The sequence below is a fragment of the Prunus mume genome, linkage group LG3, assembly GCF_029339155.1.
Source record: "Prunus mume cultivar Tortuosa linkage group LG3, ASM2933915v1, whole genome shotgun sequence".
Classification (NCBI taxonomy): Eukaryota; Viridiplantae; Streptophyta; class Magnoliopsida; order Rosales; family Rosaceae; genus Prunus; species Prunus mume.
This window is the reverse complement of record NC_142700.1, coordinates 72,498-86,818: the sequence shown is the minus strand read 5'-3', so window position 1 is coordinate 86,818 and position 14,321 is coordinate 72,498. Positions and strand designations below refer to the sequence as shown.

At 36.8% G+C, this 14,321-nt stretch overlaps 2 protein-coding genes across 16 annotated transcripts; both read right to left on the bottom strand.

Moving 5' to 3' along the window:
• Nucleotides 1-251: 251 nt before the first annotated feature.
• Nucleotides 252-9,486, bottom strand: LOC103324410 (alpha/beta-Hydrolases superfamily protein). Of its 14 annotated transcripts, none has more exons than XM_089048362.1 (15): nt 9,468-9,486; nt 8,602-8,673; nt 8,107-8,218; nt 6,957-7,038; nt 6,739-6,842; nt 6,366-6,492; nt 6,191-6,285; nt 5,777-5,900; nt 4,327-4,407; nt 3,658-3,756; nt 3,392-3,574; nt 2,597-2,737; nt 2,447-2,503; nt 1,260-1,397; nt 252-594 (listed from the first exon to the last, which is right to left on the bottom strand). In XM_089048362.1, the coding sequence occupies exons 3-15, from the start codon at nt 8,145-8,147 to the stop codon at nt 388-390; spliced, it is 1,479 nt and encodes a 492-aa protein (XP_088904488.1). In that variant the 5' UTR covers nt 8,148-8,218; nt 8,602-8,673; nt 9,468-9,486; the 3' UTR covers nt 252-387. The 14 variants fall into 14 exon arrangements, 11 of the variants coding, with proteins under 11 accessions (XP_088904488.1, XP_088904490.1, XP_088904489.1 ...); XM_089048368.1 differs by lacking the exon at nt 9,468-9,486 and adding an exon at nt 818-976 and having other exon boundaries at nt 491-594; nt 8,107-8,268; XM_089048367.1 differs by lacking the exon at nt 9,468-9,486 and adding an exon at nt 818-976 and having other exon boundaries at nt 491-591; nt 8,107-8,268.
• A 632-nt stretch (nt 9,487-10,118) lies between these two features.
• Nucleotides 10,119-13,283, bottom strand: LOC103324393 (Phosphoglycerate mutase family protein). 2 transcript variants are annotated; one of them, XR_016125194.1, is made up of 6 exons: nt 12,912-13,282; nt 12,724-12,823; nt 12,345-12,524; nt 12,149-12,266; nt 10,787-10,940; nt 10,119-10,559 (listed from the first exon to the last, which is right to left on the bottom strand). XR_016125194.1 is itself a non-coding variant. In XM_016792967.2 (5 exons), the coding sequence occupies exons 1-5, from the start codon at nt 13,171-13,173 to the stop codon at nt 10,872-10,874; spliced, it is 729 nt and encodes a 242-aa protein (XP_016648453.1). In that variant the 5' UTR covers nt 13,174-13,283; the 3' UTR covers nt 10,119-10,871. The 2 variants fall into 2 exon arrangements, 1 of the variants encoding a protein (XP_016648453.1); XM_016792967.2 differs by having other exon boundaries at nt 10,119-10,940; nt 12,912-13,283.
• Between the last annotated feature and the right edge of the window lie 1,038 nt (nt 13,284-14,321).

Below are 14,321 nucleotides of genomic sequence, written 5' to 3'. Positions count from 1 at the left end.
ACAGAACGGATTATAAGATGTCAAGTTCCTATGTGAGTGATTTCTATGTCAGATTTACCAAATAACTAGGAATTTTCTCAACCCCCATCTTCTATAAAGAAATAAAGCCAATCTTTTGAAATTCATGTCGGTTGACCCACAAATTTACCAAGCTGTCTGCAATTATTACTTATCAATGTATCACAAATGAGTGGGAAGACAGGGCATCATCGACCAGTTAGATCTTCATGAAACCTCATGCCAGACACAGAAAATAGAACAGGACTAATGATTTAAAACAAGAAAAAGAAAAAATGATGACAAAGGTTGGGGTATACATCAACAAAAAGTAAAACTTGAAGATGGAAACAACTATAGCTACACACACTTTTTTTTATAGTACAGCAGTCATGAAGTGGGATGTCTACAATGGTTTACTCGCTTAAGGATGCAAAGACGCAGCCGTTTGCTAAGGGCCTCTAACTTTTCAAATTTCTCACTTTTGGGCTTCTTTGGAACAATGGGAACTTTCTTCTTTTTCTTTTCCTCCTTTTTTAGCTCTGATGATTTTTGTTGCATGCATCGAAGAGGCATCGTGAGCACCTTAAGAGTCTTCTACAATAAAAAAGATAACTTAAATCAAGAAATGCAAACTTGGAAATATGTTTTTAAATCCCTCTATGCAGTATGAATCCATCTTCCTTGGATGATTCCCATAAACAGCATGTGCAATGTTCTGTTTGTGTCATTAGATTTCCAATCGTTAAATGTTATAACAAAACGTAAAAGTTCGTTAAGAAAACATTCTTAGCAGTAGATGTACGGCAAGGCCTTGCACCTTGAGTATGCCCAAGATTTATATGGAAGGCAGCTTTTGAAGATCTAGACGAGCGATCTCATATGACTGCCCCACTGCCCACTTTCTTTTTTCTTTATTCACATAATATGTCACCGAATGATGGCTGTGTACTTGGATCAATGTACAAGCATAGTATACCTATGCACCCAAAACATTCTGATAGATTATTTCTCATTCTTGGTAAACCAAACCCATAGGAGCCAACATCCAGGACTAGATGACTCTACAACATGAGATATTTGAATACTTCCATCAATTATTCAACAATCCAAATAAAAACAAAAAGATTACCACCTGAATTGACGCGGATAAGTCCTATGAAAGCATGACATTTAAACAGAACTTTAAGTGGTGTCAGAAGAAAATAAGTCCCTACAGGAATATGCAATGTTGGGGGGGGGAGAGAGAGAGAGAGAGAGACCTGATGCCTGTTGTCAGCAGCTGTGCAATCAGCAGAAGATTCTTCATCACTGCCACCTAATGAAGAGCATCTGCCCCAACTCTCTCTATTTGAGCTTGTATATGAACAACATTCTTCATTCTGATCATTAGGCTGGTCCTGTAAAACCATAACTGCAATATTTCAGAATACAAATCTGTCAAACAGAAAAGTCTCATTGCCTTCTCACAAGGTTATATTTCCATTGCATGATCAATCCCTACGGCAACTTGTCAAATAGGCAGAGTATGATTTCTCAGTAAATAATACACAGAAGATTAGAGAGGAAAAGTAAAAGCTCAAATTGACTTAAAAAACATTGCAACAATACAATATTCCACCATTTACATCACTTTGTGATAAACAGTCTTTCTAAGGGCTGGGCATGGTTTGGGTTGGGTTGGTACGGTTTTTGCGCCCAAACCGCCGACTGAACCAACCAAGTCAGTAAACAAAATTCCTGAACCAAGACCAAATCGTCGTAAGCATCCACCATCCAGTTTTGGTCTACCGAAAAACGGTTTGGCATCATCAGTCAATTTTGGTCCATCTTCTGCTGGCTATGGGGAAGATGAGATCATGCACTGATTGAGCAATAGATCCTTAGATTGTAGTAGATACGATGACGATGGAGCACATTTGAGTCAAGATCAAGATTTGAGAGTGGAGGCACATGCCTAAGTCAGGATCAAGGTTTGAGAGAGAGAGAGAGAGAGAGAGAGAGAGAGAGAGATGAGGAGGGGGAAGATGAGAGAGGAAGAGAGATAGATGTAGAAAGGATACACAGTTCAGTTAAGGTTTTGGAGGAAAAAAATTTGATGATTTTATAAGATGGAGGCCGATTTGATTATAACAGAACATTAAAATGCAAAAACTAAAGCCAAACCTTTCCTGACCAGTTCAGTTTTACCACAAAATTCAAAAATTAAACAGAAAAACCAAACCAAACCAGACTGATCAGTTTGGTTCAAGTCTGTTTTTTGGGTCTAAAATGCCCAGCCCCTTCGGAACAAATTAAACCAGCACACAGTACTATCTTTTCTGCCTTATCAAGCTAACTAATAACCATTGCTAATCCATGGTTTTCTACAGAGAAGCCTGACCTTAATTGAAAAGAGAAAGCAAAAACCTAATTGAAAATTTTTAAGGGTCCTACAAGTTTAGATCACCTCTGGATGTGATGGTTCATGACTACTAAGTATGTCAGCTTCCTCATGCACAGAATCCTGCATTATCAATAACATGTACGTTGCACAATGATTCAACATAATGGATAATATGGAGACAAAAGGTAACAAAACCTAAAAAAAGATACATACAACTACAGTAGTCACTGGTGCAATTTCAGAAAGAAGCTCGCCCACACATTTTGTAGTTGAAATGGCAGGAGGAGCAGAAGATGAACTTGCAACATCAGGACCCGCAGAATGAACGCCAGTGATTATCTCATATAATAAGCCCTAAAAATCAAGGGGTGGGGGCACATATTCATTTTAGTGGAGGAAATTATGCACCATTCTTATGGCAGTGGAGCACAAAGGTGGACAACATCTATTGCCCAAGCCCATATAGTGGTTATGAGGCATAGCCAATGAAAATGGCTTAATGGCATGTGCTGTAACAAAATGCTGATAACCATTCATTGTGAAACATTATTGTGCAGCACCTGACTTAAAACACAGGATGCGATCGAATTATAATCGTGAAGCCAGCCACTGAGTGGATATTAAAATTTTCAGTACATCTCAGCACTAATGACCAAATGATGATGAGGATGGTGATTGTGCATGTGTCTTTTTGCTTCTTGACATTGAAACATGAGAACATCTCGAACTATAATGCTTGAATTTTAGTTGTGATCATGATGATGATGGTGGCGGTGACTGATATAAAAATGATGCATGAATGCCAGAAGCTCTAGCTTCCCAACTCTCACTTTGATTTTGGTAGAAACATCAACTGAGCTACAGTTCATTGACAGGGATTCTTAAAAAGCATATGTACACTGATTGGGGAGTCAACTAATACAATACTAGCAGTAATGATCCCAAAATTAATGACCAATGGTAACACTACAAGGTTTTTCACAATATCTTATATGAGACAGAAATCACCTCATCCAAACCAGCACCAATCTTCAAATCCCCTAAATCATAATATTTCTCAAGCTTACATGAATGAGAAGAAATTTGCGGGGGATGAAGAACATTGTAGAAGAAAATGGAAACTGAATCATAATAAAATTGGGGCCGAGAAGAGTTGTGATCACCATCAAAATATATAATATTTTTGTCCCCCTGCAAAGAATTAAAGATGTAGCTGTTTGTCACTTTGCCAACTGAACCATATTAATTTATAAGATCCTTAAATGAGACAATACCGCATAAGACTTGTAGATAAGGTCAGAATGATGGTTTGGGATAAATTTGTCATCCTTAGCATGTCCAAATAAAGCAGGAATGAATGTTTTGGATGAAACCTGCCAGCGTTATACAAATGACCATATTCAATAACCACTGAAATGATCTTATGGCTACAACAATAAAAGAAATATAATAAGTATTAGGCCAGCATGCGTCTAACCCACCCCTAAGAACAAAATGTTTTTTTTTTAAAAACCTTTAGCTAAAATAAGGGACGCATTACTAGGGCCCTCCTCTAACATAGTCCAATGATCCATACGATCCATTTCTTAGGTCCCCCTTTAAGAAAAAATCAGCCACATTGAGAACTATTTAACCAGTTGACTATAATCACGATGATTTTACTGTTTATTGGAAACACAGTGTTCGTCTACTTATTTAATCATAATTAGACTTTTTTTTTTGCAAGGACAATCTTTAAATGGGGGCATAAAAATAGACAGTCTGTATTTATTGGACTGGACGATGGAGTGGAACCCACAATATATCTCTTTAACTAAAGTAAATGATCCCTTACTTGAAAAGCCCTATATATGTATGGGTTATATGTGAATCGAAAAAAGAGAGTAGGGAAGGGAGCTAGGGTTAACTCATCGATGTCAACAGAATGATTAACATAGAAAGACCTGCAAGCAATTAAGATCCATGATATCGAACTTTGCCTTCTTCTCAATTATCCGACGCATGTATTGTACTGCCATCTTAACCTGGTTAAAGGAGGAGGGGTAAAGAAACCAGGGTTAAAGAAGAACGAGGGGTTAAGAAGCCGTGATTAAATAGAAAACATAGAAAACGAACTGGATAAATTTAATGCTTTATCATCCATGCAAATGCTAGTAATTTCCTTAAAAGGAAAATTATCCTGGCTTGGATATTATAGGCACACATACACACGTCTTATTCTAGTAAGGAGCCAAAATAAGAAGGCAACTAAAGGAGATAATCATAGACCTTGAAATCGGTGATTAAAATACTCACACTTTTGATTGTTTTAATCGTTCTTATAGAAACAATATTTTTTCGATAAGAAAAAAAAATCTACTAATACCTCAGAAAATACAATACCTGTGGACAAGTTATCCACGACATACAAATTACTATAACAAAAAAAATAGAAAATTTCAATCAATCGAACAGGAAATATACATGTGCACAAAAAATAAATCATTGCTAAAATAACAAAAACAGTAATTCCCGAGATTCAGGAAAAGCCTGAACCCCAAAACCTTACTTCATCAGCCTCCACCCGTCCTTTCAAAAATCTTCTTGTTTCTCTCCCAACCATTCCACCCAAAATACAGCGATCCAAATTTCCATAAAACCATTGCCCTCTTGCTTCCCCCGGAATCCTTGTAATGTTCTCCAATCCCTTTTCCGCTCTCTCCACCCCAGGGTTCACAACTTCTCAACCATGGATTACCCCTTATTGTAGAAAGAGATCTAACAGCCTATTGCATCTTTAAGTTCCCTCTTTATTTTAGCTCCTTACTAGAACAAAACTATAAACGAAGAGAGTAATTTTCACTCATTGGAAGGTTGGGCATGTTATGTTGTAAACTCTAGATCGGGATTGTTGATTAGGTGAAATCATGTTAGAATGCACAGATAACATAATATGCTACATGTCAGGAAAGCGACCATTCCTCCATCCATGTGAGTGTGTGTATGCACATGCGCACATGTCTCTTGTGTTTGAGGCTCTATATAGGTAGGCAGGCAGGTGTGTTTGAATAAATCATAACCATTCACAGATTTGGGTTGGAAAAATTGACCCTTTTGGGTTCTTTAATGCTACCAAGGGTCAAAATTATATTTCTACTTTACCAATTATGTCACTGACCAGTCCCAGCCATGTCATTTTCAGCCTAACTTCAAGCTTTTATGCTCTAATGCAAAACAATATATATTTCAATCTGGAACATTTTTTTATATTTTGTTGCACACGACCAATTTATCTACCGCACAGAATGTGGGCACTAAGAGATGTGAAAAACCCATAAGACTATGATGTTTGTCAACATCCTCTGTGTGTGTGTGTGTTTTTTTGGGAGAGAGAGAGAGAGAGAGAGATTGTACTGTAAATTTAGGAAGACGGATCTTGTACACATCAACTAGCTCCATCATTAGAACATACAAGTTTGAAAAGGCACTATCCAACACCATTCCAGCTATAGAAGGGTCTTCTGCTCCATAAAGAAGGCTGCATAACACATACGAGGTTAGTTACCGCAGGAGTTTAAAAAATATTCTTACGCACATCAAAATGTAGACATCAGTATTCTTTATGTGAAAAGAAGAATATCACCATCTTTGACCACCAAGTCAACATGAATTTTTAGCCAATAACAAGTAAAAAACAAAAGCATTCTGAACACCCAAAGTTATACAAGATGAAGAAATCCTTGAAAAAAATCTGGGAAGACCCTTCCATAGCCGAGCCAATAATACAAGTTAACCTAAATAATGAGTCAGTGAATCAACATAAAGTACCATGTAACTGCACCCATAGATCGCCCCCAAAGACCTATACGCGAGATTTGTTTGTTGCTTCTTAAATATGAAACCACAACCTTGAGGTCATCTCTCTGACACAGTAAAGAACAATTAACAAACTGCACAAAGCAAGAAAAGTAAGTAGAAAATAAAATTGAAAGAGGCAACATACCTCATGCCAACCAAGGCTGACATAGTCACCATCAGATAAGCCTGAACCCGAAAAATCAAGAGTAAAAACGGTGATATTTGATGGAAGAAGCATTACAGCAGCTTCATTTGCATCTGCCCTACATCCACTGCATCATTGCCCGTTACTGCAGTGTAAGTTCTAACATCTTTGTCTACAAAGCACCTTTAACACTTATTTAAATTTCTTTAAAACAAAAATGGAGAACAGTGCTGGAAAATTGAAAATACCGTATGATATTAAAGAATCAAGATTCATAACCACAAGTACAGGTGGACCAAAAAAGGACAAAAAATATACAGAATCACCCAAAAAAAGAAAAAAGAAAAAAACCCCTACTATAGTGGTTACATACCTGTTTCCATGGCAGTATACAACACAAGGAAGAGAAGCATCTTCAGGGAAAGGTGAAGGCAGATAATGACTGCAATGCAATGTATGTCCCCTAGCATTCGTCAGCTGCAAGTATTTTCAAAATATAATATAGCAGGCTCAGGAACCATAATGCAGTTTAACATTTCCGCTTAGTAAACTACAATGTCCTGGTAAGTGGTAACTCATTTCCATACTTGCCTCCAAGTCTTGTCGTATGTATGTTCTGCCTGCAAGAGTGAAATCCCTCTCCCAAAGATATTGATCCGGGTTATACTCTGCCCTGTATACCAACATTGCAGATGCGTACAAAATGTACATCAGATGTTGCTCTAAGGACTAGGGCGAGAGTTGTCTAACATGATTTATTTATAAGACACATTAATCTCATTAAAAAGGAACAAAACAATACAGGGAACAAGTTATCCAATGGTCTAGCTAGAAGATGCTAGCCAAACAATTCAACAAAGACTACAAAACATAGCTAAGCAACCAAGATACATGGCAGCAGACCAACAAAAACTAGTGTACGGAAGAATTCCAATCAGTCAATCACCATTATCTATGCCTCAACCTGAAATATTTGGCATGACTAACCTATTCCAAACCATATTCCACATGATACCACTTATATCTGGCCACAATCTCAAGCATAAGGACAATTCTGGGCACCGTCTCAAGAACGCAAATAAATTTTACAAAAGGGTAAACCACAGAAAGATGTGTTATCAAGTAAGTTTACGATATCTGAGCCATACATACAAGTGGAACATTTATGAGCCCATTTGATACATTTTGTTTGTTTGTTTTTTTTTCTTTCATGTTTTTTGTTTTTTGTTTTTAAGTTAAAGAGATAATGCGGAGAGAGTAAATTAAAATTAAAGAGAGCAACGTGAGGAAGAGAGGAGAGAATAGATAAATTAAAGCAATTTCCTTTCATTTTTGGTTTTTATTTGGAAAATATTATTTAACTTCTCTCTCTCTCTCTCTCTCTCTCATTAAAAACAAAATAAAAACATAAATGTTAACAAATGGTTTTTGTGTTGTTTCTCATTCCACTCCACTGCATGAAAGGAGAAAAATGTCCATACATAACGACATCCCATAATAGTAGCTGGGCTTAGATACTAGGCAGATACTGAGACTCCTATCTATATGACCAACTAGCTATTGGTCTAGTGCTACTTCTCTTCCCAATGTTGGAAAAGGTCCCAAGCTCGGTTCCCCTTTCCCATTGATTAAAAAACAAAAGAGAGATCTATCTTTCTGCAGAAGATCTGTTGCACTATGTTATTTCCAGCAGAAGATACCAATTTGGCCAATGAAACTCTGAACAGCATGAGATGCATACCTGGGAGGGCGAATGACAAAATTAATGAACTGATCGATCATCTTGCTTTCAAGCGTCCCTCAAAGCTGCTCCGACCCATACGATGAGGAAAAAACAAAACGATAGCAGAATCCTGAGAAGTGAGATTCTCACTTCAAAGTTAGATATGGAGCCTTTCTCCTCCTTTTCCCTCAAATTCCACAAAAGCCATATGAATCAAACGAAAAAGACAAAAGGAATTTCATGGTATCATAAACTTAACCTAAACCTTAAAATTCACTTCGCCCAATCTGATAAAAACTTCGAGCTATCATCATTACGAAAAGGTAAAAAAGCTGAACACAAATTTATTTTTTTGAATGTGAATCAGGCGGTGGCCCCGATGGAGGTAATGACAATGATAATAAATTAAGAATAGAATTAGCATTCCAATTCCAGATCTCCAGCCCCCCAACTGTTATGAATGCTATTCTCATTTTCTAAGTTGTAAACGCGAAAAAGAGCTAAGCTTTTTACCTAGGGTTGTAGCATTCCCCCCATGGGCAACCGGACAAACCGTGAGCTCCAGAAACTAACCGCTGTTTCCCACTTTGCAGTTGAATAGAGAAAGTCCACCAACGAGAACAAATCAGAAATCAAAACTTAAAGTGTACAGTCCTTGAACTTCAAAGTATTAGTTTAAAAAAAAATTTAAAAATCATTCGCAGGAAAAAAAAAACAAGTGTCTACTCCCTTTTTTTTTATATATATATATAATATTTATTTTTAAATCGCTTTGATTACTGTCTATCCCTCTTTCTACTTTCCTTCTCACATTTTAGCCAAAAAGTCACTTCAATTTCGAAAATGAAACACTTTTATTAAGACTTTCTTATCGATTGGGAGGGGATTTGAACTTGCGAGTTGCGACATCTCCAGTTTTTATCTCTATGAAAAAAAATGCAATTGGGTATGGAGAACTCAAATTTGGAAACTCTTCCAACATTAGGAAGATATATTATTACATTTAAAATACAATTATTTGACAAAATTTGAATTCATGTTGTAAATGTACCCAGAAAAGGGTATAAGCGATAATCTAAATTATAAAGGAGGATGATTTCTCACACACACAATCAAGATACAATTTATGTTAGAAAGTACTAAGCATAGAACTTTATTGTTTTTGTTTAACTCAATTAAATTTGACTTTTCTCTTTAAATTTGCTAGTATTTGGATGAAGTAAACTTTTGGAATGTATGAGAAAGAGATATAACCTTAAGAATATGCATTTGATAAACTAATGACAAAAAGATGAGTGTTATTTGACTAATGTACCATAATTCACGATATTGTTTATATAGCAAATTGGGATTTTATCAAACTGAAAAGAAAACCATACATTTGGTCTAAGATTGGAGAGAGCCCGGTGGCCCGTCTTCTATCCAGATGACATCGGTATAAAGAGCGAATTTTGCCATAGCATATGTTTGCATGGTTACAAAAACGCCCGTGAAACTGGAACTGCTTGATGAGATGTTTGGGTTCCTCCTACCAACAAACAAGACTCAAGCATATGTATTCTTATGGTTATAACCACTACCCTTTGCACCTTTTTGAAATACGTACTATAAATAGTGATTTTTATTTTTATTTTTCCTTTTCCAAGGTGAGTTGGATACCATTCCCTAAAATCAACATCAAATGGATCTATGGTAGAGAAAAAACTAGAGGTGCACATAGTTTTAGAAGTTGGTTACAAATTCCTTGATCATTTTGATACTTTTTTTTTTGGGAGTTTTACTAAAACACCCAAAATAAGAGCTGAAATTATAAAAAAACTCAACACCCAAAATCCATCATTACACACACTCAAAACCTATTTATAAACACACCCCAAAAATATACAATTGTTGACTTTGAAGTTGATTTTGAGTGTGTTTCTATGTTTAAATAGTGTTTGGATTTTTTTATAAATACATATATAGAATTGGGTTTATTTATAAATTTGTTTTTTTTTTTTTTTGGGTGTGTTTTGTCCATATAATTAAAATTTCCTTGGACCAAACGAAACTAAAATTTTCTTCAACCAACAAAAGACCTACTAATGTAGGGGTATGAAGCAATTGCTCCCTTTGGGTTCGAGTCCTAACATCCGTGTATTATGTGTGAGCATACTATCGCCCCTCTCAATAGGAAAGGTATTTAAAAAAAAAAAATTCCTTCAACTAAAAAGAAAGATAACTAAATTTCTTTCGACCAAAGAAAGAAACACCCAAAAAAAAAACCCCACAATTTCTTCTAACAGATGTTGATTGCATTAGCACATCACTTTATAATCTTTCATAGATATATCAAAACCAGGTGTTGATCTGGAGTAAACTTCAGGAAGTAGTCAATGAATTAAAAACTGTAGCACCAATCTTACTTCGTCCTCCAATTAGCAACAGTGGGCACTTCCTTTTTTGGTTGAGAGTGCGCGAAACATTCTCCCCTGCACACCTTGCAAAGTGTCAACTAGGATCTGTAGTATCAAAACTACTACCAGTAAATCTCGATTAACCTCCAATTACAGTCATTTTTAAACTTTTCCCCAACCACAGAATGTTTTTTGAATCAAAAGACGGTAAAATTCTTCCAAACTTTTATGCAAAATTGACAAAAGGGTATAAAAAGGTAGGATGGTTGGACAAGGAAGCAGATTTAGCTACAGAGACTAACCAAATATGTGATATACTTCTTGAAGAAAAGGAAGGACTAGTATGGTGCGTTAAAGTTGTGGCTGGCATTCAAAATACGCAAAATTTTATAAGCTGGTACTTGGTTTCACAATACCCTGCAGCTTCCAACCCCCAAGTCCTGCCAAAGCAAATGCCTGTGACAATAATGCAGGATTAATAAACAGTGAAATAGTAGAAAAGGAAAAAAGAAACTCTAATTCTTCTCAATCTAATCAGAAAATGAAAAGGCGAAAAGGAGTAAATGATATGATTTTGTCCCAGCCCAGATGGTATGACCAAAGCTGTCACAAGAAACTCTAATTCTTCTCAATCTAATCAGAAAATTGAAGAGGAGAAAAGGGAGGTTACATGGACAAATATAATTTCTCCTCAACCTTTCCCTATAGAATTTTTCCTTAACTTCAAGTCATAGCAAATGATGTTAAAGACTTCTATTTCCATAATCAAGTGTCTCAGCTTAAGGACGCTCTCAAAAATCTGTCCGCTAGGAATGTATGCCAAATGAAAGGGTTATGATACTAAGAGACAAGTGCCATTCCGTTCAATGTTTTGGTCCTAACTTTATGGCTGCTGTGAACGATGGTAATGGGACAAAATGCTGCTAATGTCACCAGTGTTCTTCTTAGTAATGAATGCCAATTCCGATTTGGAGCCACTCTGCCTTCTTAAAAATTCCCATCCCCTATTAAACATTCTCCGTTAGTTATTATAAGTTACAAAACTGACAATTGATATCAAGTTGAATTGAAGTGGTAACCCTACAAGAACTAAGGAATCACATGGTAAAACAATCCAAAAGTTCAAAGTCCAAACCCAGTGCTTGGAACCCATTTAAACACTGAACTTAGAAATCTCTTCCTCCACTTCTCACTTGGTGATTACCTCTTTATGGTTTTCTTCATCAAGAGAATGAGAGGCAGGAAGGGCGGGGGATGGGGAGAGAAACTTAGAAAATCCTCTTCCTCTACTTCTACTTGTGAATTCTGTCTTTAAGGATTTCTTCTTCTTTTTTACTTTCCCAGTTTTTTAATTCATAGTCACTAACAAAACATTTCCCATCTCTCTAGTTAATTATCTCTTTTAAGTTTCTTTTGGTGGACGAGTTTGTAGCCAGGATCATCTCAGAGAACATAGATCCTCGGCAAACCTCCTAGCTTTATTGCATTAACTTGATACCCTCCAACAATTTTCCTTTTTCGGAAAAAAAAAAAACTCCAAAGAATAATCAGAAGACTGTTTTACTATAAACATATACATTACATTGACATAGAGCACAGAGATGACAACAAGATGTACGTTGATTTCAGAAAATAGAAAAACAAGGAAAGGAAACAAGCCTAACCTCATCCCAAGATTTCCCAGTAGTTTCAAGCAAAGCAGCGTTGCAAGTCTTCAGTTCTATGGAGGCACCTGTGAACATTGAGGCTGCCTCCTCCCAACCCCTATTATGTCCCATGCACCTGTATAGTTGCAACATGATCTAATATCATACTTTCTTGCTTAGCATAAGAATAATGAGGTAGTGAGCCAGAGGTTACATGACAGTGAGGATGTCGTCCCTTGAATAGTTACAGATAACGTGTTGAAGGTGCTCAGCTGTCTGCCCATCCATGGCGGCGATGGAATAAAAGCTTGAAATATAATGGACCTCAGCTTCCAAGAAGCCTCTCACTTGTTGCTGCATTATCGTAAGAGTTTCCCTGGTTCGCACTGCATTGCTACAGCCCAAAAACGGCAGCTAAGAAATTCGAATTGATTTAAAAAAGCCAACATGAAATGTAAATTCTGAATTAATGAGGGCAGCTACTTTCCGCTCCTAGATTGTCATCCTGCACTGTATCATTTTAAAGCACTCACAAAACAAAAGAGTGCAGGATGACAAATGAGAGTGGGAATAACACTGCCCTTAATTAGTACCTAGATAAAATAAGTTGAGGGATCCAACCCAACTGTTGGAGCTTATGAGAGACTTTGACAGCATCGGCTTGTCCAGTTTCACTCAGTGGCCGATCATGATCTACAATCATGCAAACATATTACAATGAATAGGATTTCGGATTTCTCTCTAAATAATGAAAAGAAAAAAGATAGAAATTTGAGGGAACCTTTTAGCGAAGGGTCTTCCCAGGAACTGTTAGCATGACGAAGCAGAATGAGGCGACGAGCAACGTATGGAGGAGTTTGTTCAGAATCTGAAACAGCTTTGCCCTCCACTGTCTCGATTACCAAAGATGAAGGCCTAGTAGCGTTGTTAGGGTTTCTGCGACGGATTGAAGAGGATTTGGGCCAATTGGGATTCACGGACGCTGAGAAATGATGCTGAATATTAAAGTTAATATTGTGGTTACAGAGAGTTACTGCATTCATACTGCCAGAGTTGCGACTCTTTAGAGCTAACTGTGAGATACTGAGTGAAGGATAGAACCCTCCATGGCTCGAGTCGAGAGGGTTACTTATGGTCCCACCACGTAGCTTGTGGCTTTTCTTACTTTAAAAATTTAAAAAATAAATAAAACTAGACTCGCAGCATGTGCTTTTAGGCTTGCGAGAGATTTTCTTATAAAAAAATTAAATTTATTTCAGAATTAAAAAAGATAATGAGTAATTATGTTTTATAAAAATAAAATTTATTATCTGATTTTTCTTTTAATTTTTTAGAGTTAATTATAGTTTAGTACCTTGTACTTATAACGTTAAAGCATGTTAGTACATGACTTTTCAATTTTTACAATCGCATACCTTGAGCTTGTAAATTTGTTATAATCCGATTCCAGTTAGAGTTTAGTCACGATCTGTCATTAATTACCTACGTGGCATTGTAAGTCTCACATTTTTTAAATTTTTATTAATTTTAAATTGATTAAAATATAAATAAAATATTAAAAAAAAAAAATCTCTCCCTCTCTCTGTATTCTCTTTATCGCGCTTCCATTGTTTCCTTTGATCTTGGCTGGGCTTTCTGCAGTCCAGAAACCCATTTGACCCCAAAATCCCAACTGCTCTCTCTCTCTCCATGACCAGAACCCATAACCCACCTGCAATTTTCTTCTTCCCCCCTCCATTTTCTCCCTGCATTCCCCATGACCACCACCCTGCAAACCCCACGAACCCAGAACCCACGACCCCAGCCCCACGAACCCATAACCCACAGAACCCATCCCACCCTGCGATTTTCATCTTCCCCTCCCTTTCTCCCTGCATTCCTCGTGACCACCACCCTTCAAACCCACAACCCACAACCCACATCCCCAACCCCACCAACCCATAATCCACATAACTCATACCCCCTGCGATTTTCTTCAACCCCCCTCTCCCAAAACAAAACAAAAAATCCATATTTGATTAATCTGTATGTGCAAAATCTTAAACTAATATCAGAAATTAAATGCAAATTTTAAAGCGAGAATCTTGTCTGCAACATGACCTAAATTTTCTTAACAGGATTCCTGAATGCCAGGAAAATAGGATCCTCCAAAAAGATCTACATGCGATAATTTGCTTCGGTAATTCGGAAT